Raw genomic sequence first — 23,967 nt, 5'->3', positions numbered from 1 at the left:
GCGAAAATGTTTTTTTAGAAGCTATCGCGGAAAATGTTGAGGGGGGGGGGGCGGATTCCGCCCCCCGGCCCCTTTAGGGTTAAGATGCATTGTATCTTAACTACCAGTACCACTTAAATAGAAAGGCACATTATGCATATTATCATATGATCTGTCATGCCTTCACGATCATTATCTTGCCTAAAAAAGAAGAGGTGCCGAAAGTAAATACAATTCGGACCACAGACCATTCAGTATACAGAAAGTCACGTAAGCTCATTAAGTTCAGTTCTGACACGGTTGGATTCGTCCGTAACAATAATTAACGACATATCAAACAATATCAAGTTTCTACACTGAGCTAGGCCTATGTGTATTTTTGAAACAATTATTATTATTATTTACAACTTCCTACTTGCGATTTACAGTATTATAATAAATAATATTGACAGTAAACGTTTGGGTTTCAAGTATTTCAGATTTCAGCTGTATCGGCACAAGATAATGCCTATACTTTGGGTAGGGTGTGACAAAAACAAATTGGTGCAACATTTTACAGGATTCAGACATTACATACTGTGGACTGTAACGTTACTCAACCATTACGAAAACTACAATAATTTCAACTTTCAGACAAGAAATATAAATGTAGTGTTTTGAGGAACTAATATTTTATGCTGAGTTTTTAAGGACATTTGGAAGGCATTTTACATTCATTTTATTTGCACATTTTGCTGGTATTAACTACATCAAACATAACATACAGCATTCAGTTTCTTTACAAAAAGGCTGGTTTGATAGTCAACAGAGAAATTTTCTGTTGTTAAAAGTCCGTTTGCTTTGAGGAAGACTCAGATTTTAAGTACAAATAGTCATAGCAATTGCGCTGTCAGTAATTAGAACATTACACCCGTAACATTTTTTCTCTCTCAGGTCGGGCCAAATGTGGACATGGTCGTCGATCCGTTACTTAGTCGGACGTCGGTAAAATCGTTGTCCATGACAACGGTGCCGCTGATAAACTTCTGTCCTCCCATGGACACCACGCAGGGGTCGTGGTCCTCGGTATGGGCCGGGGCGTACTGCGCGTACACCGGGTTGGCGAAGTTCGCCGTCATGTTACCGCTACGGATGAAATCCCCTCGACGTCGCCTCCTGTGAGGACAACAAAACACAACATGAAAACTGAGAATTGTATCGAGTTACAGCCACCAGATATAGATCCTGAAAGTTGACCCCTGGTGGCGCGCTTCCGGACCCCTCGAATAGGAATATTAGCGTGCAGAAGTCCTAGTTTTCAATATTATTTTGATACATTGATTTCTTAAAGAAAATCACCCACGGAAGAGGCCTTTGTTAAATTGTTACTAACATCTCAATTTATGGAAACTAAAAAACCGCATGACGAGAAAGAGAAATATCGAGCCAAAATTGACCTCTCAATTCACTTCCGAAAATCTAAAATACATGTGGACTAGTGAAACTCGGAGCACTCGTAATAAAGATGAAAATTTATGAAATCATTTTGTGGCGGTCATTCGGTAAAAACCGAAACTTAAATAGGAGACTAAAATCTTTTTTTTTTGGAAACACAAATTTTTTTTATAGAAACTTGGACTAATTCTCACTTACAAACAAATATAAAATGACCTGTGATGAGAACTGTATTCAAGCATGCCCAACTAAATCTATAGAATCCATCCTCTATGGCCTTGTTTCCCGATGTAACTTATCCCAAATCCACAAGCAGTAAAAGACTCAACATCTCCATATTTTGGTTCTTACTTTTCCTTCCAAAATTCTTCAAAATCTGCGAGGAGTTTTTCTTCTTCTTCAAAACCCAGAGTTTTTTGTACAAAGAATGTGCCATCCGTTTCTTGCACGAGGGAGAATATTTGAGGAAGTTCAGAAAGGCTCTGATGACCAAAATGTGCATTGGGAAGATACAAGTTTCACTTGAACACTGCAGTTCGTATTCTACCCATTCATGTCCTCATACTTTGCAAGCAGTAAAAAAATACAGGCTCACATCATGCTTCTAACTAACCGTGCACTACATCAACACTATGTTCTCAAAATCGCCTACAATCCAACATTAGGGCCCAACTTTATGGGTCTATCTGCTCATTAGAGTATACTGCTTAGCATATTGCTAAGGGGCAATCAGATGCGAACCAGTCAAAAGCAATACACATCCACAGATTTTTGGCTGGTAACCATTAGCTTTGCTAAACAAATGTCTTTCAGTGCTCGATCAGCATCTGGTTCAATAATTCATAGCCGGTGTCTCGGGATGTACAGCCAGACTATTATATTGTACCGGTACATCGAAATGATGTCCCATTCCAAAGAATACGGCAATTGGTTAATTGCACCCTGTTGGATTTTGGAAGAGTCAGGAACGTCCTAGCATACATTTTTGAAGAGCAAGGAGTTAGGGTTAGGGACTTATGAAGCTCTCACTACTAAGTTTTTTTTTTGGCAAATAGTTTTTCTTTGAGCTTGGTTCCATAAATTACACTCCTCTTATATTGACAGAGCAGATAACCAACATATCTTTAAATTGAAAACTTGATTTCTTGATGAGACCACGGTCTTTAATTTTCATAAAAATTTTAAGTTTTGGCAATGGACTCAAGCACGAACAGTATTTTATTCTGAATGAGCACAATTAAAGTTATAGCATCTTCGCGTGGTCTCCCCCAACTCTCCCCTTGTAACCGTTGAGGGGGGTACTTGTGTACCTTTGAGTCCATAAGAATTAACATCAGAGTGTTAAACTGGAGCTTATTTCATGCTTTTATTTGCTGTGCTGAAATGAAAACAGTTGAGTGTGTAAATAGCAGAACGACACTTAGCTCTGAACTATCCTATGTTGCTAAAACACACAGGGCACTACATCTACCGAAAATAAATCCATGCATCTTGAGTAGTTAATTGCTGTGCTATGCATCTACATTGTACTTAAGACTAGCAGAAGCCACCTCGTTAAACATCCGGGATAAATTGCTGGCAAGTTTATCCGCAATAGGCCAGTTGTGTCTATTATTAGTTGTAAGATTGTGAACAACTTCCCTGTAGTTTTATCAAAATGAACTCATGGGTTAGATCCACAGATGTGTGTACGGCAAGCGTCTGTGATATTTGTGCAGATTATTCAAAACAACACTTGACCTCCAGATTGTGACCATTCAGCGGCCGCCTTCTATCGTGTTTTCAGTAACCGATGTTGCATGAGACTAACCTGGCAAATATTGGCCAATCAACAGCTTTGGCCGAATTTCTGCTCTACATGATGTCATAACTGACGCTGGCGCGCGGGGTCGCTTTAAATTTGCATGCACGGATGATGTCGATGTTGTAGTGTGCAATGTCGGATCCTCAGACTATTTATCGGTATGCAAACATTGCTACAAAACTTAATTGAAGGAAGGATACAGGGAAGTTGCTCAGAAATGTGTGACTAATGTTCAATAAAATAGACCTGTAGCGGATAAACTTACTTATTGGGATACTTAACGAAATGACTCCTAATGTTAGAGGGGCCGGCGTAGGCAGTTCACCCGGCTAAACTACGAGGCATTCTCATCAAACCAATGAGTGACATAAACGAACCATTCATCAAGATCAGGTTCATCGAGACCAGGCTCAACAGAATTCGTGGACAACAATGAAAGTCCAAATCGCTCCTGAAAATACGATGACCTGAAGAAGTGGCATTAGGTTTGCTCATTATTGGGGAATAATGTACCACGTGGAAAATAAAGCTGAAAAAAATTCTGGCATCATTTGCAATTCAGAGAAAAACAAAACAAAATATAGTGCAAATAACAGTCCATACCAACAAAATTAACAAACAAAACTGAAAACAACCCATTACCTCATCTGCAAACAGACTTATGCAAACCACAATTTACAGCACAAGAGGGTTACAAGTACATGTACACAAAAGGTCAAACAAAACTTGGGAATCAGCAATAAAAGAAAAGTTCTTGACACATCAAAAAGTCATACAATTGATCTCGGCAACGCTTACTTGTAAAGACTTCTCGCAACCAGCAGCAGTATCAACACAAGCAGGAATAAGACGACGATTGGAATGATGTACCAATGCAGAGACAACCACGACTGGAATACAAATTATAAAGTGCAAATCTGTCAATTTTTTTTCCAAAAAAATCAAACTTTATCCCAGCCTAAAAAATTTCAAAATTGAACTGACTATTTAAATTTTCGGTATTTCAATAAATTTCTGAATTGTGTGAGAGAATTGCGTACTTCTTTCCCAACTACTTTGGAGGGTCTTTCTTGCACAATATCCTGTTGTCCAATTTTTGTAACTTATTGTGTATACTGAGGAGCTCTCTATAAAGTTATTTAAAATATTCCTTCCAAAATGGCTCAATTCAAATGAAAAAGCATCCAATATCTTTCGCCATGTTAAGATTTAAAAAAGTAATTTGAATTGGAAGAGGCAACAGACTAAATTGTAGCAACAATATTAGTGTAAGCCCCTTACATTTGACTGCAGTGGCGGCGCCAGACTCTAAAAACAAATGGAGGGTTGGGGGGGGGGGGGGCGGGGAGAGGGGGGTAATTGGAGGGTAAGGAAATGATTTTGGGAGGCAGTTAAATTAATATCCAAAATCTAAAAAAGGATGTGTGGCATGATTTGTCGAACAATGTAGCAATGTTTATAATGCTTTCATTGGCCCAAAGTGTGTCCACCGAACCGAGGATTCACTCTCTATCTTCAACTTGATATGAATGTTAACAGAGAAGAATATAAACATAATTAACCTATTTGTAGATAAATTGTTGGGGGAAAACTGGGGGGGGGGGGGGGGGGGCAAGGAGAGGCAAGGAAGGAAACAACTGGGGGGGGGGGGAGGGGGTTCCCCGATGCCCCCAGTAGCGCTGCTAATGTTTGACTGATAAAATGCACCGTTTATCAGTTTACTTTTTGGAATAAATAATCATGTATATTATAAGGGCGTTTAATCATGTATTATATAAGTGAAGACAACATTTTGCCTTACGACAAAAGCTAAATAGAGGTGTTCTCAGTCCCTATGTAGTTTTTTACAAAGGAGTGGCTGGAAACCAGACTAGTCCACAAATGTTGACAATTGATATCTCACTGGTTCTAGTCTACACAAAAGAAACTTCCCATATTAATAGCAGTGTTCCAAATTACGATGAGCAATGATAAACTCAAAGACAAGCGCCCATTACAAACCTTGCTGTCTTTGTTGCTGCGATCCGATTTACTCTTTTCTGCGACCGACAGTGGTTTCTCCTTGAAAACCTTATAGGGTGAGAGGAGAAGTTCCACGTCTTGGGAGGAAGCACTCTGGAAGACGTCCTGGAGTTGTTGTGATGGTTGGAGAGTGCCGTTGAAAGTTGCATAGAACCTCACGGTGGTATATGGAGCACTGTGGGGGGGGGGGGGATTTACAGTATAAGTTAGGTTATAGCAGTGTTGTAATCCGAGGACCAACGTCATGGTGCTGCCTAATAGTTTAGCAGAAAAGTTTTGTTGACAAGGCATGCTATACTTGAACATTTTAACAGATTAGGGGTCATTCTATAAGATTAGGGTCCAAAGTGTGGCACTCAGGTATCATTAAGAATGACTTCAAACAATTGATTTGCTGGGTAGGTAGTTTGCTATTCATAACCACTCTTGGAAGACAACTGCATTAAGGATGCTTAATAACAACTAACCTTATGAAGTTTATAGCAATCGCGCTAGTGTGTGCGTTGTGTCAACGCTTGCGTGCAGCCATTCATGCCTTCGCCGAATTAAAAACGAACTACTAATGGAATTTTAGACGCATCTTTGAAAATGACCTTCTTTAATTGTTTTTCTTCAAATTAACAGCATGCCAGAAAAAACAATTTCAGCTTAGTGCCATTACTATCTTTAAACCAAGTATGCTTTTCAATAATAATTTTGTCAGTTACTTTTTGGATAGCTGCAAATTATATATTCTACCTTTAAGCTCCAGCCAATCACAGCCATGATTGAGCAACCAAAGTCCAGCATCATTGGACAGCTGTTCATGTGCGAAGTGGGAGGGGCGATAATGGATCGGTCTGTTTCAAGTGCAACACTTGTACACACGTTTCTTTGGAAACTTTTGGAAGATTTGATTTTGGAAGGACCTACTTTGAAAGCAAGGAGTTTGCTTCTTCCATGGAGATGACGGTGACCTCGACGGGCCCAACGGGGTCACTGCCTTTCATTCTGACCTCAATGACCCGCTGCAGACGATGAGCTATAGAGGGCGTGTGCGTCAGGTGTCCGTTGAGTTGAAGAGTAAACAACACCTTCGCTTCATCAACTAATACGTCATAAAAAGAAGCAGAAATATTAAAACTGGCAAATCACAAAAATAATGATTTTGGAACATTTAAAGTCTTTACAAGAAACTTGGTTTGAGACACTAATTGGATTAGCTTGAAACAAACTCCAGGTAAGTCAATTTAAGGTCTAGTCTACTACCCTTTCAGAATTAATTAGCAGCTGAATTTTTAATATTGATTGAGTGATGACGTTATTCAGGCATAGTTGTGTCAAGGGCGGATCCAGAACACAATTTTTTTTGGGGGGGAGGGGGGCAAAAACAAAATTTGGTTCCCAAAAAGTGGGTCAAAAAATTGAATGGATTCTAGATGCTCTGTGGTGAAATCTGAGGCAATTTCTGACCACTTTAACCAATTTTTTTTAGGAAAAATGGTGGTGCACTCATTGCCTGCCTTTATTGGCAAATAAAAAAATAAAAAATAAATAAATAAATACAAAAAATTGGGTTCTTTTGGAGGGGAGGGGGGGGGGGGGCATGGCCCCCTTTGGCCCCCCTGGATCCGCCCTTGAGTCTTGTGTATTTACGGGTAGTATGGGAACAAGGTGCCCTATTGAAGTCAAACACGGGTACCCGCGTACCCGTAAAAGAAACCCAACCCCAAAATTCAAATTCTGCAAGTTGTCTGAAGAGCTTTACGGTGTAAACTGCAACGTTGGCGAGGGTCATCTGTCTCGCGTTAACATGCACATAAACGTGAAATCTGTGCTCTGGTTTTCCATGTAGCCTGGGTTTCATTTTGAAATTTTCCAAAAATGGCAGCATTCAAAACCTTTCTGTTTCATTGTCCGAGAAGTACGTAATTTGTAAAGTTGGTTACGGGTACCCGATCCCACAATCTGGAACCGGTTCCTGACATCAGCGGTCGGATACTCAGGCCCGATGCACACCCCCATATTCAGGATACTGCAGGAAATTCGGATATTTTTCCAGCATGGAAATAATTCACATTGGTCAGTCCAAGGGGGGGGGTGGGGGTGGGGGTGGGGGGTGGATGGTAGGAACATTATAATCCGTGGGTTTTTATGTGGGACGCGACATGTTTTTGTGAGTTACCTTCATCGCAGAATTGTCCAATGATGAAAGGCTTGCATGAACAGTGGAACATCTGCCGTGACAAGGACTCAATGCAGGACCCGTTGACACACGGCGAAGATACGCAAGGACTGGCAGGACGTAGGGTCTCACAGTGTAGGCCGGTGTACTGCATGTCACATTCACAGCTGAAATGATCAACAACAAAAATAGAAGGTTCAGTACTTTGTTCATTTCGAAAGGGACTGATATATGAATGGATGATATGAAAGGATGTTATATTCAATACAGAAAAAAACCCCAAAACCCTCCAGTCAGTAATAAGATCCACGTTCTCTATGAGTGATACCCGATAACCATTATCAGCACTGCTAATGTAAGCAAGCATCATGACTTTGGACATTCGACAGGCCATATCTAACTAATGGATTTCATGGCCTCAGACTTGTTTCTCTTGAACAAAGTGATTGACAACTTGGAGCCTGCCAGAATACAGCTGTGAGTTATTAGTAGAATGCTAGTATGGTGGTCATGGGTTCAGATCCTGTTTTGGTTAATATCTTTGTTTATTCTAATGTTCATTGAACTAAAAAGTTTGGAATTCAAATAGCAAACGATGATTGTCAGAAATTGTCAATCATGAAAACGGGGCCAACGCTTTGGCACTCCTATGGATGCAATTGTAGAACGGTTGCAATTTCATGGAGAATAAGCAGTAAGCACTGTAAGGAATATGCTGATATCATGAATCTTATCCTTTGTCAAATTTTAGCTTGGGCTTCATATCAGGCTTCTCATGTTGATTTTTGATAATAGTATATTATTAGATTAATCTAGAGTACTTAACCAACCTGTATGCATTAATGAGGTCCTGGCAGGTGCCACCATTCAAGCAAGGAGAGCTCAGACATTCATCCATGTTAATCTCGCAGTGTTCCCCCGACGTCCCCACTTGGCAGTCGCACCGAGGCTGGCCACCACCTGTCTCAACACACGTCCCCTGGTTCTGACACTCCCAGTCCAAGCAAGTGATGACAGGAGACTGGCAGGTGATGCCCTTGAAGGCTGCACTGCAGACGCAGACATAACTGTTCGTCTCGTCCACACAAGTGCCTCCATTCTCGCAAGGGTTACTCTCACATTCATTGATGTTCAGTTCACAGTTGATTCCCATGAAGCCAGGCAAGCAGGTGCAGTTATATTCATTCAGCCCGTCGTTGCAGGTGCCGTTGTGCATGCATGGATGGTGGCTGCAGTCATCAGCACTCATCTCGCAGTTCACCCCGATGAATCCGCGACGGCAGCCGCACTGGTAACCGTTGACCAGGTCATAGCAGGTGGCTCCGTTCACACAAGGTTGGCTGAGGCATTCGTCTACATTCGTCTGGCATGTGACCCCGCTGAATCCTACTACACAGATGCACTCATAGCCGTTCAAAAGGTCTGTGCAAGACGCGCCATTCTGGCAGGGCATGCTGGCACATTCATCGATATTGGTCTGGCAAAGGTCACCGCCGTACCCAGCAGGACACATGCAGTGGAAGCCATCAACAGCATCGACGCAGCTGCCATCATTCAGGCAAGGGTGACTGACACACTCGTCGATGTTAATTTGGCAAGATGGTCCTTCGAATCCAACAGCACAGGAACAAGTAAAGCCACCAGGGTGGTCAACACAGGTTGCGCCATTCTGGCAGGGTCGGCTCTCACACTCATCCAGATCAGTTTCACAGCGTCTGCCTACGAATCCCATGGGGCACTCACACGTGAAGTTACCAATTTGGTCCAAGCACGTGGCGCCATTCTGGCAAGGTTGGGATGTACACTCATTAACGTCTGTTTCACAGTGGATTCCTTCAAAGCCGAGAACACAGTTGCACACGTAATGACCGTGGTTATCGACACAGGTTGCATTGTTCAGACATGGGCTACTCTCGCACTCATTGATATTGGTCTCGCAAGTCAGGCCAAAGAAACCGGCTGGGCAATCGCAGTGAAACATCCCCACATCATCGACACATGTGCCGCCATTCATGCAAGGCCGTGACAAACACTCATCAACGTTCGTCTGGCACGTCCGTCCCAAATACCCAAGAGAACACAGACACATGAACCCATTGACACCGTCAACACAAGTGGCACCATTCAAACAAGGATTTGATTGACACTCGTCAACGTTCACGCCACAGTTCTCTCCTGAGAACCCAGCAGGACAAATGCAGTTAAAGTTAGCAATTCCATCAACGCACGTTGCGTTATTCTGACACGGCGAACTCAGACACTCATCAATGTTCTCCTGACAGTCAACCCCTGCGTACCCAGCAGGGCACGCACATCGGAACTGACCCCTCGCGCTACTGCACGTGGCGCCGTTCCGACAAGGTTCACTGAGACATGCATCAATTTCATCCTGACAGAACAGTCCTTCAAACCCTTCTGCACAAACACAGTCAAACCTGTCAACTCCATCCACACAAGTGCCATTATGCTGACAAGGTGAACTAACGCATTCATCAATGTTGGTCTGACAGAACTCCCCTTCGTACCCTGAAGTGCATACACACTGGAAGGAGTTGATGCCGTCAATGCAGGTACCTGAATGTTGACAAGGATCGTTAGCACAGTCGTCAACGTTCACATGACAAGTTGGACCGGCGAAGCCTTCAGTGCACAGACACTCATAGCCATTGACATTATCTACGCAGCTTGATTCAGCATGGCAAGGATTGCTAGCACACTCATCAATGTTCATCTCACAGCGATGTCCCTCGAAGCCTTCAAGACACAGACATGAGAAGCTACCGATGCCGTGAGTGCAGGTGGCGCCATTCTCACACGGGTCAGACAGACACTCGTCCAGATCCATCTCGCACCTGTCGCCATGGTAACCCACCGTGCAATTGCATGAGAATCGCCCAATCAGGTTGGTGCAGCTGCCGTCGTACAGGCAAGGTGAACTTGCACATTCGTCAATGTCGTTTTCACAGTGGGTGCCATCATAGCCTGGTAAACAGCGACACGTGTAGCTGTTGGGCTGATCGATGCAGGCGGCTTGGTTCAGGCACGGTGAGCTGGCACACTCATCTATGTCGATTTCACAGTTCATGCCTTGTGAGAAAAATATAATCACATGACAATTGTCATAACAGATACACAATTTGTGTTAAGTTATTCTAAATTCTTCTAACTTATTTTAGAATAGAACTTGGGCCTTGGAGTCAAGTTTGCATAGTGGTACTTTCCTTGCCTTTCAACTCTGCAACTTGATTCATCAGTCCTTACGATGCGTTAAGTGCTTTTGAGGAATCCTTGGTTTCATTACCAGAAATTTGTAATGAGGATACCCCATGCCAATGTAAGAAAAACTATCAATGCACCATCAATTGGCTCACTGAATATTCATTTGGTTTAGATAGATTCAAAAGAAAACAATTCAAATTTTATCATCTTCAAGTCAGATTCTTTCACCAACAGTTCAATCTTACAAAAAAGGGTGACACTGAAGGAAGTTATAAGCAGATTCATTTCAATCCAAATCTATCTTTGGCAGAGTTCAGGTTTTTCTGGGTCTATGCTAGATTATGTTCAGATTGACACCTCACCGTTATATCCTGAACTTACCGGTATATCCTGCATTGCAGGAACACTGATACCCACTGACACCATCGTTGCAACTTCCGCCGTTCTGACAAGGTGCAGAAGAACATTCATCGATGTTATCTTTACACAGGTCGCCGGAGTAACCAGGACGGCAAACTTTAGCACCTGTAGTTTCGTCGCAGGTGTAGTGGCCTTCTGCATCACTGTCTTGAGGCACGCAGCGTACGTTGCAGGAAGATCCGTAGAATGTTGGATCACAGTAAGCTGTTAGCTCAACTACCATTCTGTTTAAAATATACGGAAAAATCAGCGATAAGGTTTTAAAAAAGGCGGATGGGTATTTGCCTGCTGAACTATCATTAAGTCGATATGTGACTTTCAAGCGCTTTTGTCACAAGTAGATCACACAACTCTGGGACCCACCTTCTCCTCACCCAGGTTCGCATCCCAATTTGGTCAAAAGTTTTAATTAGCTCTTCAAATAACTTAATTGACTTCACTTGGGGGTTTTCGTTCCTTGTTCTCTTCTTAATACCTTTCCACAGTATCACTACAAAACCTCCACTGTTCAACTCTCCACCAAATCTTCAAGTCTCACTTAACCCTTAAGGCAGGTTCATACTTCATTATGAGAATGCGAGCTTGTGACGTCACAGCAAGTATTCAGGTTGCGAATTCTCAAAAACTGCACACATCTCAACTCCAGCAAATTTCACTGCGAATGTTTCCTGATGCGTGAGGTATGATTCAGCCTTTACCCCTTAGGCCAAAAAAAAAAGTTTGTCGAAAAAGTGGTGCGGCGACGCGGCTTTTTTTTTTTTTTACCTGACTTTTTTGCTTCAAATGTCGACTGATGACTGCAAATGGTGCCCGACTAAACTTAGTGCAAATATATGGGAGTTCAGAGAGGCTACATTAAGCTTATTCTCGATCATAACCCCATCTAAAAACACGTTAAAATTGTGCAGCAGCAGAATTCCAGTCAAACCAGTGAGTTTGGCGGTTTTGAGACATCATCTTTCATTGAAAAAAAAACCTTTTTCATTTTGCCGACGCGCATGGCTACGGCGACGCGCGCGCATACCAGAAACCGGAGACTTTTTTTTTTTTGGCCTTAGGCCTTTTTTTTTTGCTGTGAATAATAAACCTCCCAGAGGCCTACAAGGCACAACACTGTGAAGGAACCCAATTACATTGTTTATAACTGAAACACAGAGTCCGATGTGCTGTAACAATGATTTGGCTTTCCCTTCCCCTATCTTTCAATATCCACCAATACCTATCCATAGGCGTAGCATCTAGGGGAGTTGGGGGTATTTGTACCACCCCCCAATTTTTTTCATGAGTGGCCTGTTTTATTAACGCCACGCAAACTTTACTAGCATCGGACGATTGTGATTCGTCATCATGCGACTAAACCAAATCGAAAGTGTCCCCTTCACAGGATGTCCTCGCTAAGTACATGTAAGGTTGCGTCTGAATTACTTGGCATGCAAATGCTTCCATAGGCGTGTGTGTAATTTCTAGCCGTAGCAATGTAATTCGGGCACGGCCAAAGAAAGCGCCCTCTCTTGGTCAAGCACCAAGCCCATAGGTCAGGTCACTCGTCTTTCCTTTGCCGCGAGATTAAAGATACAAAGCAATTAAAGCCCACGTCACAGATCTGATATCAGTAGATTTTGAAAGATCTGGGAAGGTCATGGCTTAATTCATTGTTCTTCATCTTGTAGTTTACAAGTACATCTACTCATTAACAATCTTACGAGGCATATCCCGGTCCGGTCAGTGTGAACGAAGTTGCCGAAGCTGTCTCTTCGCTGGATGCGGCTGCCACGTTCAGATTCTTGAAGAACGAATCAACGTGGTCATCACTGTTGTTGTCATCATCCCAAACATCAATCTTGATTCGGATACCACCCTGTGAGAAAGAAGTGGATGATGATATTACACCGGATTTTATTAATGGACGAGATTTTGAATGCCTGTTGGATCATTTTCATGACATATTTTTGATATGATTCCAGGAAAAAACTGCGCTCAATGTAGTTTCAAAATATTTAAACCAAAACAGGTACATCGTTTTTGAACAGGAAGGGATATTTAAGAAGAATGGATACTTTTGCCAAAAGTATTTTATGATGACCCCTTTCTTTTAACTGAAATTAACATTTCCTTCTTCTTTACCAGTCTTTACCCTAAAATAACATTTCCTTCAATCATTTATTTTGGTACTGTCTAGACAACTGAATGTTATCCCAAGGACCTTTGAACACTGCACTATCACTAGTGGGTCCAGAATATAACCACAATAACAATCGTCATTGAAGAAAACATGGAAAAGCCAATCTTGCTGACTAAAATCACTTAGTACAACTCTTAACAGACAGCACTAGAAATCAATTTAAAACCTATCAGCCAAGTTTTCTTGAAGGGAAAGAAATATATTCAATATTGGGTTTTGCCCGTCAGGGATATTTGTTTATTTTATAAACACTCTATATTTAGGGTTGCGGCCCCCCCCCCCCTCCCCGAGTAATTGTGAGGAAAAAAAATCACTCCGGTGGGGCTCGAACCCACGACCTCCTGCTTACTAGCATAGACATCTTACCACTCGACCACCAAGCTTGCCGTGGTCGGCTGGCTGGTTCGAATCAGAAATAGCAGTGGGTACTGCAATGAGACTATTCATCAGAATAGTTTGCTCAGTGGTCGAGTGGTAAGACGTCTGCACTAGTAAGCAGAAGGTCGTGGGTTCGAGCCCCACCCGAGTGATTTTTTCTCACAAACTTTCGGGGTCAACACTGAGTATACAGTGTATATAAAAAAAAAAATATTGGTGAAGGGCAAAACCTAATATTGAATTTACATCACCCGACGCAAATTCCATCTTATGAATAGTAAAAAATGGAATAAAGACTTACAGGCCATGAAGGCAGGTTCCTTCTGATAGGATTAGCAATTCCGTTTGGGATAGTGGAGGGGAAATTGAAGACATCTTGGTCAGGGGCTACATTGCCCGTTATCATTAATCCGTATTGGCACAGATGATATGCTGTGGATCTGTAACACAAAAGGAAAAAGAAAAACACAAGACAAACTGAATATTAGGGATATAGAAAGTAAATTTATGTCCTCATTATCGTAACTGGATTCCGATGCGAATGCATGTAAAACAATGTGCCACATTTTCTTAAGCCACGTTCAGTGATTATTTTCTTCCAAATGACACCATTTTAGGTGGAATAATTTTCTAAGGTATTTGGTACATTGTACCAGGTCCCATTTTCACTTTGAGCAAGGATTTTCTTGTTAAATCCTCACACATTTTTCCGGGTAATTGCAAATGTTCCCAACTTACCTATAAATGAGGGCATCTAACAGGCTTTCAAGCAGACCCAGGTGAAAAAGCAGAACAGTAGGATCAAAATTATATAAGAACAGGAGTTACAGGACAAAATTCGGACTTTGGTGGAAAAAATCACGATCAAAGTAGGACTTTTGTGGGCTTTCAGGATTTTGTTGTTGTTAAACAGCATCATAAGCTTCCTTTATTTGGCATGTTCTGTACTCATAACACTTGCGCTCCATCCTCAACTAAGCTCTTGGAAGTACAGTTGCAGTAGTCCTGCGCCCAAGCCCTTCATTGTGTGATCTACATGGCAGTGTAAACACTGTTAACAAGATTTCATTTTTCGGAGTTGTTGGACAAAAAAAGTAGGAAAAGTAGGAATACTTGAAAGCCTGTTCTAATTCTGAAATTGAACATCTTCTTACATTACATCTGAATAACACACAAAGTAACAAACAAAGAGCCTTTGTTATGCAGTCCGAAATGAGGATCATTGCAAGGATCATTTGCACCCCCTCCCCCTCCCATTTTTTTTTTCTTCTGGGGATGCCCATGGCAGATAACTTACGAATCCGGACGGTGCAGACATATGATAAATTTAGTGTCGCATTTGTTGGAGCAGCTACCCCAGAAGTCGTCGCAACAATCTCCGTCCGATTCCCGATTCGACGGGTTGCTGTAAGAGCGCAGTTTCAGACTGACCGATACCGAGGCATCTACTGCTGCATCCCTCATCTGTGTCAAGCATAAAGAAGACAGAAATAAAAATTATAAAATAAAACATTGACGAGTAAGATATGTATCTGTGTGTAAACCATAAAGGGGGCACCCCCCCTCCCCGAAGAAAAACAATCTTGAAAAGTAGGGGAAGCGCCCCCCCCCCCCCCTCGCGATGCCCATGCGGGGGATGCTAGTGTTAAAGGGAATATACAACATTTGCAAACATCGAAAAATAAAACTACCAAGTTTTTGCGAAATACCTTAATAGGACGTTGGTAAATGACAGTCTAAAGCATCCTGTAAAATTATGGCACCTGGTATACTGTCATTTTCAAGAAAAGTGGTATTTTTGTATCAATTTCCAACGCTGATCGGCCGATCAGCGTTGGAAACAACTGGCTTTTTTTCAAATACTGGCCCCAATTGACTATTGCACTTGTTTGCAATCGATTACAAACCTATGAACGGGTACGAGCCAGCTAGACTGGTTCCCTGACCTTACAATTCCCCAATGTATGTAAACTGCTCTGTTTCTTCTTATATGGAGTCAGGGAACCAGACTACAGGTAAATGATCGTTTTTCTTGGTTTTTATAGCATTTTCGAACCCAAAACCTCCAAAAAGTCAGTGTAACTATATTTGCTTTGTATTTCCAATCCCCCAATTCCATCCATTTCTGAAAATTACAGCAAAAGCAAATGATGTATATTCCCTTTAAGGAGACTTTGTTGAATAATCAGTGAGGCATTCCTTGTATCTAAAATACGACTTTTGTTTATTCAACAGGTCTTATTGAGTTTATTGAAGCAGGTTTAATTCAAAACATAATTAAACAACATGAACATAATTAAACAACATGAACATAATTAAACAACATGAAATTTCGATGGATAAAAAATCCACTTCATTTGGCCGTGCAGTGTATGCATGGGGCCGATCCACCCCATGGTCCTCATTGGTTGTAAGTTTTCTGATAAATATGAATAAACATGAGTAATATCACGTGGCCTGTATTATGCATGCAGTGCCGTATTTGGCGGCCTTGGGCAAATTCCACAATTGTGACGAGGTCGAGTAGGTGCAACTGTGGTTTGTGCATTCAATGTAAAAGCCTTTCCCACGAGGGAATGATAGCCAAAAAAGAGACAATAATTTCAAACACGACGCACAAAATACACGATTTGAGGCACTGACTAGGAAGCTCCAATTTAGTAAGTGCCGAACTGGTTTTGATGATGATGATGGATAAAAGTAAATAACAAAAAAATTACAAGTTTTCTTTAAAAGAGAGAAAAAGAGAAAATGTAATGTTAAAGCATATTAGGATTAGTAAATTAGTTGGCTGAGTTTATACGATGCATTTGATTTTGTTGAACTTCTGGAAAGTGTTTGCCAAATTGTCAACACATGGTCGGCTTTTCAAAAGTCCTCCGAACATTTCTGTTCGAGGGGATAAAGATAGCCACCCACCACACTATCGAAATTGAAATTGGTTCTTGCAAGCATTCCTAACGAAACTGGATCATTCCTTGCAAACGTGCCGAAAACTTGAAGTTGATTTTTACATCGTTTTTCCTTGTCCTCGGGTCAACTAAAGTCATGGGTGGCAGAGGGCAAACCGAAAAAAATGTAGATGTTTCATCACCTTTAATAACTCTCTATAGGGTCAAAGTTGACTGACTCTTTTCACTAATAAACATTTACTTGAAAATCAATCGACAAGTCGAGTCGAATTCCTTCACTTTTCATCATTTGAGTTCGATACAATGAGAGACGAACATTTGTTTTTTCTGAATCATCAGTCAATATCGTTATTTTATATCGAGGTCGGGTTTTAAAAAGCGCTTGCTTTATTTATTGATATTTATTAAGAATTCAGTGAAAAGTAAGAACATTCATTCGTTAACACCCAGTTCTTACGATAGGAACTAGAAGTTTTCAAAACAGTAAAGGGTGGATTAAAAGTTTACAACCGAACGGAACTTGCACTGCAACATACACTGACTTAACATCTTCAGTGACGCTACAGAAATTCAGATGCGGGACACTTTACGCTGATATTTGAGGTGGTCTCTTTTCAAAGAAATATTATCTTTTTAACTCCGTTGTTTGAATTTCCAACACGTCAACACCCGATTAGTTACCAAATATTCCCACCTTGGCCCTCGAGACGAAGGTTACTGACCTGAATGCTATACGACAAAAACACCGACAAACGGGTGTCCAAGGGCAGATAAATATGTAAAACACCTCATGGTCGATGTCAATAAAAGACGAGATTTGGCAACCCGAGATCACATACCGTATGTATTATTTATAAACTTGGCAACAAGTTTTGAATTCCATATTTTTGCCTTCTTCCTTTCGTTTCTTTCCAGATATTGAGTTCACAAATTGAGCATCTTTCACCGATACAAACAGAAACGGAATCCGTTTGTTTAAATTCAAGATATACGCAAGACAGAATTTGCGTCTCTTTTACTTTTTGCCGCTACTTCTCGGCTGTTTTCCCAAGGATTTTTTCTCTCTCTCCAAATTTGCATTACTTCAAGCAGTTCCAGCCTCATTAATTTGTCTTTGACCTCAACCTCAGGAAGTAATTACTGGTCATTGCAAGCTACTAGCTGATCCAAAACAAAGAAGTGTTTTGTCTTGTTTTTCCTCTCTGTTGGGGGTGCCGGTTTTTGATTGAAAGCCGTCATTGGTATCAACCACTATTTGGAGTACATGTACATGTACATGTACAATACTCGGGATAACGACAGTAGATTCTGTACCTACAATCGCAGTACAGATCACATTTATGTCGGTCATTTTGAAGTACCATGGTGGAAGTATACGTTTTACAATTATGTCGATTTCTTTGAGTACTATAATGCTCTACAATTATTCCGATCTCTTTGAACTATGTTCTATAATTATGTCGATCCCTTTGAAATATTATATGTTCTACAATTATGCCCATCTCTTTGAACTACTTATTTTCTACAATTAAGTCGATCTATTTGAACTACTGATAATCTATAAGTGTCTGTATGTCGATTTCTTTGAAGTACAATGTTCTACAATTATGTCGATCCCTTTGAAGGTTGAAAGTTGGGTGGCCGCCATTTTGGGAAAAAAATGACGTAATAACGGAAACGACACCTGTGCTGTGTCTATTCCCAAGGTAACAAAACAATGCAGGCCTGCCGATTTACAGTGTAAATACAGAAATACAAGATAACCAATCAATAATGATCAACAGATGTTAAACGTTGAAAGTACTGAGGACGAAATATGAACAGCTTAGTTAATATTATTTTTTACTGGTAAATGCTGTTTTGTGAATCTTGTCTTGAATGAGAAATACATTGTAGCGTCTGCTGTGGCTTGTGCAAAGAGAAACAAACAAACAAACAAACAAACAAAGGAAAACGAAAGAAAAAATTCGTCTTTCGAAGAAAGTGAAACAAATAGCGAACATTCTTATATTCAATGACTGCTTTCAATTTAGAAGGATGAAATCAATCCGAATTTGCCAATGAGCCAATAAAGAAAAAACGAAAAATCTTGGACATTCCCACTTTTTAAAAAAATATGTAATGGAAGGCAAATGCAAACAAACGCAGACACAATGCTAATTGTTATTTTAATAGCTTATCTCGTTCAGGTTTCCGCCTAGTGCAAAGTTGGGTAAGGCCATCCGGTCACAAACCGGATTTGTCAAATTCACCCTGAGACGGCTCGAAGGAAATCTAGATTAAAACAACCAAACCTCAAAGTCAAACAACGCAAACTGAAACTAAATATTAAACAATAACATCCCTCCCCAAAAATTTAATAATAAACAAATAAGTAAAATAAAATAAAAACATATATAAAATTGAAAGAAAAAAATTCAAGCGGGTTTTAAACTCTTATAATATCGACCTACAACAAACCCAAACAGTGAACATTATTTGTTCAATTATATTTTGGTGCATAATTATGGCCTATAATTAAAGCAAAAGCAAAAAAAAAATAAAATAAAAAAAAATACAACTAACAATTTGTCAACACAACTGCAAAGTGCAATAAATCCGCTGATTTTAAACCTCATTTTCCTAAATTTATTGAATGCCTGCATTCGTTTAGCGAGGCCAGGTTGTGTATTTTCAATGTGTCACCCTGACATTTAACGACTATGTTCACAAGTCCATTGACAACATCATTCATTTTAATCATTTACTAATAAAATGCGGATGCAATTCACAATGTAATGCGGCGGTGTGCATGTGGCGCAGTGAAGGCATGCACGCTTCGCATGCAGTGCATGAAATGATGTCCCCCCGCAGCATTTGAATATTCCGTCCTATTTCAAGACGCCGGACTAAGGGACCGCGACAAAAATTCGGTCAAATTGTAAAAACGACGTGATGTCAATTCAAGATATTGCCATCGGATGAACACAGTACCGCGTGAATTAAAGTCCCAAATAAAGTATGTTTTCAAAAAAAAAATCCCCTTTTTGGGGGGTAGAGTTTTCTGGATTTTTTTTTTATCTTACTCTAATTTTGAACGGTTTTAACTCAGTATGTTTCACTGTTTTATTTAATACAAGCAACAAACAAAAGAAATGGCAAGGAAGTCAAAATGTGTACTTGTGCAGAACAAAATCGTTCTGTGTATCTGTTTGAAATGGGTTGAAAATGTGATGGGGAAAAAAGGCAGAGGATTCAAATTTCAAAACAAACACGCAATGAACTGGTACAAGTTCATGTTTGTCTCACATGCTGAAGGAAATAGCACATTATACGGTCGGAAACATGGAGCTCCATCAGCCGAACATTATAGTTTCGAGTAAAAGCGGGGACAACAAAGGATAATGTGTACAATCCGTTCTATCACGGGGCTAGTAGGCGCATACATGTAGCCCAATCACAGACCATGCCGTGGGCCTGGGCCCATTCGTGAAACTTTGCAGCCCACTGTAATCTTAGTATTCTAGGAAGTTTACCTTTTACGGGAAGTTTACTTTTTTTACGGGAAGTTTACTTTTTTTACGGGAAGTTTACTTTTTAAAGGAAGTTTACAGTTACACGCGGAGGAAAAAAATCCCAAGCGTGTCACCTGTTTCCTATGGTTCGATCACGGGGACTATATGGAGGCGAGAGTTGGGGGAACGTATCCCTCCATAAACTTCCAGTCAGTGCCCCCACAAAAAAGTAAAGCTCCAAATATCCAAGAAAGCATGAGAAGTCGGTTGTGACTGATCGGAACGAAGCCCTCTCCCATTAGTATAAGCTAATTTCCCCCTTGCCCTCCCCCCGTCATTGAATGAAAAAACCCTGGCAACACGCCATGTTTATTTCCTCTCACGGATCACGCCACAACTGCAAGTTCACCCTTCACTCCTTCAAGAGTGGGTGTATTTTTTTTTCTTCTTCTCGGAATAACAAGAAAGTATGACAGACCTCCCCTCACGTCTACGATGACACAGGTTGTTATGATCTAGTTTACTCTCAAACACGGTTGTTATGCTGAATCATTATGTGTAATAAACGCTCTCTATAATATACTTTCAGAAGACAGTGCAGTTCGTTTTTCATATTTCGATCACAAATGTCGATCACATCAGCATCACGAAAGCAGCAAAGTTCAATGATTTCCATGACTTAGTGTTCCATCTCGCCTTTACCTTCTTGGCTGTGACATGAGCATCCACATGCGATTAATTATCGATCAGAAATGCGATTGTAAAACCATGGAGGATCCCTTTGAAAAAAAAAATGAGAATTGTTTTAGGATAAAAAAATTAGGCACGTTCATCCAACTACCAATTATTAAATTTCTTACTTCCGAAGAAATAATCTCTTATTTCCGACTGAAACCAAAGGACCAAGTTTTCACTCGAGTTTTCGACTGAACTGATTCCTTTTCTCAAAGTATTTAAATCTACAATTATAGTGATTTTCACTCAAAATCGTCTTCGGTTATATACTTCCCTAGTTACAATCTGGGTATTATAAAGGATGTTAAAAAAACACTATCTAAAATAATGTAATAACAATCAAGTGTGCGTAAACCATAAGCAGACATTTATAATTCTCGTCAGCTTTTAAGCAGTCACGAAGTGTTTAAAAACCTCGGAAGCGATATTTAAGAAAAACACCGGCTTTTTTGGATAGGACATGTTCGGACGATCCCCGACAGCGATCAAGGGTAGCGCACGGGCTACTGAAGTGTGAGCGGATCACGTTGCTAATGATATGAGTTTTCCCGCCACCAAAACATACAGCAGCCATTTGACTTACGGGCTCGCAAAGACATACCCACCACCTTATAATTATATAAAACTATAAAAGGGTTATGGGATCTATTGCATCATATGGGCTCGGGCAAACTAAGAATGATAGTGATAAAAAATATACGACTTTAGTGGCTGTCGATCGGGTGTCATTTCCCCCCTCCATTATTAATTCAATACTGCTTCATGTGTATGATAGCCAAGCTGGGATGCTACTGCCTTTGAAACCTGTAAATGTTTACAATTTTGGACATTGTACCCTTTTCGTGCAAACGTACTTTGTACTTTTATTTGAAATAGCTATTAAGTGCTCGTTTTACAATGGACTTTTGACACCCTATATTGCAATATGCTCAGCACGTATTATCCTGCCGAAATTCAAATTCACAATTTCGTGATGGGAATATCTAAAAGCTTGCTTGAACCGTGGAAATATTCCTTCCTCCTTGCTTGAACAACTTTAGAGGCACACGTTCATACTAAAATCTGTATGTTATACTTGGACTAACTTAAAAATATATATTTTTTCAAAGCAGAGGGTAAATTTTGAACGGAGGCCGGCTTGTTTTTAGTTACCCGAAATATACCCACTGTTTCGCTAAAAAATCGCGGATCAAGGGTAACATAGAAAAGAAGTATACAAATCTAACATAATGGAAACTATTGTCCAATACTAAGAAGAGATTCCCTGAATAGCCCTCAGGAATTTCAAGATTACATCAATTACCAAGTATTATGTGAGACAAGACGTTTTATTGGGCCGCCACATACTACACCCGCATAATGTTATTACATAACTAGTAAACCGCGATAAGGGATTAAAACGTGTTTTCCTGGTAAACGTCCTTGAGATCTGTACAGCGGATCTTTCCATGGCCATGTATAGTGACGAAAAAGCGGATGGCTGTGCTGGATAGAAACACAGAGCAAGGATAGAAACAAATCGAATGCAGAGGCGCAATACACTTACGGAGAACTGTTCACTATGCCGACCTAATATATGCCCTGCTGGACGAATAAAAACAATATTCGTTGCTCTTGTAATAAATAAGAGCATAAATGTGGTAGGCCTATGCCATGATTTTATTTCATTTATGTGGGAGACCTACTTTACCATGTTTACGGCCTATTTCCAATGGTCTTTATTCATTATTCCTCCATGTTCTTAAAAACTCTTATTTATCATATTCATAATTCCCACAAAGTAAAACTACTTATTAAGGGTACTTCCTACTGCACTGGGAACTTAAATATTGATAAACATGAAAACAACGCGCAGCGGAGATAGAGAACAAGTCAAATTCTGGCAATCATGTCAAGCAAAAACTGAAACTTCCAGCGCTAATCATTGTATGATTTTAAGACAAAACCAGCACTTCTTCACGGTCATGATGGTACGTATCGCTATCATCATCTGACAAAATGACTGATCACCATCACCAGATCACGATACTTCTTATTAGTTGACAGACTATTTCTTTAATATATGACATGGAAAGATTCCCATATCTGGCCATCACTTGTCACCGGTCCCTGTGCACAAGCTGTATGAGACTGGTCTGAAAATCAAGTGTTTTCTCAGACTAAAATACTTCCATATTTTCCCTACTAAATGTGACTTTTTTAGGACATATTTTCACTTTCTGATGGCTGATGGATAACTGAAACTGAAAGGAAAAAATAGTGATGGTAAAATATGGGAATTACTATGATATTGATGGCAACATTTGTTGATGATGTTGATGATCGTACTCACGTGGAATGTTATGACGACTAGAACTGCAAGGATTATCGACGACAATCCTCCGCTGTAAAGCCGTGCCCCCATTGTATCTTCAAGGCTGATGTGTAGCACTCTTCACTGATGTATTTTCCTTGTACTGTACTGCACACTCCGTCCGAGATGGTCCGATTTTTGTGAGTCACCGACTTGAAATGACGGCAGAAAATGATCTCAGGCTTGGAAATGTCGCCGACAAAAACAATCAAAATCCTCGTACGAGTAGATTATCACATATCTAAGAACATTTTAGTGCGTGAAAATACGCGGACGCGATCTGTAGTGAAGCAGGATTGGGTGTGTGTGGCCATGTGGTTTACGCGCACGCACTGTACAACCTCGTGGTTTGTATACAAACACACGCGTTCACGCCCAAAACAAAATCTTATGAATGAACGTTGTGTTGATAAAGGACGTGTAGATGGTGTTACCGCGAAAGCACGCGCATGTAAGATAAATAATTATGTTTCTCTCTCCGATTGCAAGTGATTTTGTGTGTTTAATAAACAGTGTTGAAATTGAAGCTTTTTGGGAGGAAGTAAAAATCACTCATCAAACGGTATAAATCAAATTGATGGTAAGGCTGATTCAACACGTCGAAATTGTCCGAATCGTTCTGTTATATAACTGGTTTTATTCTAAACTATTTAACCATAGGTTGAACACTCGGGGAGGAATACGAAGGTTCCTCCACGGTTTGAAAGAGCGGCTGCAAGCAATGAGGCAAGAACAGCTTTAAGTGGATGCTAACGTGTATCGGTGCGAACATGGAGGAATAAACAGTCCTAATGATTAAAGGAATGTTACATTATTTTATAAAACATGTACCGAGAACGTTGTTTTTAATTGCCATCTACTCGTTGATAAT

At 40.5% G+C, this 23,967-nt stretch overlaps 1 protein-coding gene across 1 annotated transcript; it reads right to left on the bottom strand.

Moving 5' to 3' along the window:
- Positions 1–229: 229 nt before the first annotated feature.
- On the bottom strand, positions 230–23,476 carry LOC119744470 (fibropellin-1-like). The gene is made up of 11 exons (XM_038220406.1): positions 23,076–23,476; positions 14,900–15,066; positions 13,904–14,042; positions 12,746–12,900; positions 11,004–11,266; positions 8,234–10,490; positions 7,404–7,570; positions 6,152–6,326; positions 5,219–5,414; positions 4,016–4,107; positions 230–1,134 (listed from the first exon to the last, which is right to left on the bottom strand). The coding sequence occupies exons 1-11, from the start codon at positions 23,145–23,147 to the stop codon at positions 909–911; spliced, it is 3,909 nt and encodes a 1,302-aa protein (XP_038076334.1). The 5' UTR covers positions 23,148–23,476; the 3' UTR covers positions 230–908.
- Positions 23,477–23,967: the final 491 nt, after the last annotated feature.

Source organism: Patiria miniata, unplaced genomic scaffold (assembly GCF_015706575.1).
Source record: "Patiria miniata isolate m_02_andy unplaced genomic scaffold, ASM1570657v1 HiC_scaffold_7, whole genome shotgun sequence".
Classification (NCBI taxonomy): Eukaryota; Metazoa; Echinodermata; class Asteroidea; order Valvatida; family Asterinidae; genus Patiria; species Patiria miniata.
The sequence above is the reverse complement of the archived record's forward strand: the minus strand, read 5'-3'. Positions and strand labels throughout refer to the sequence as shown.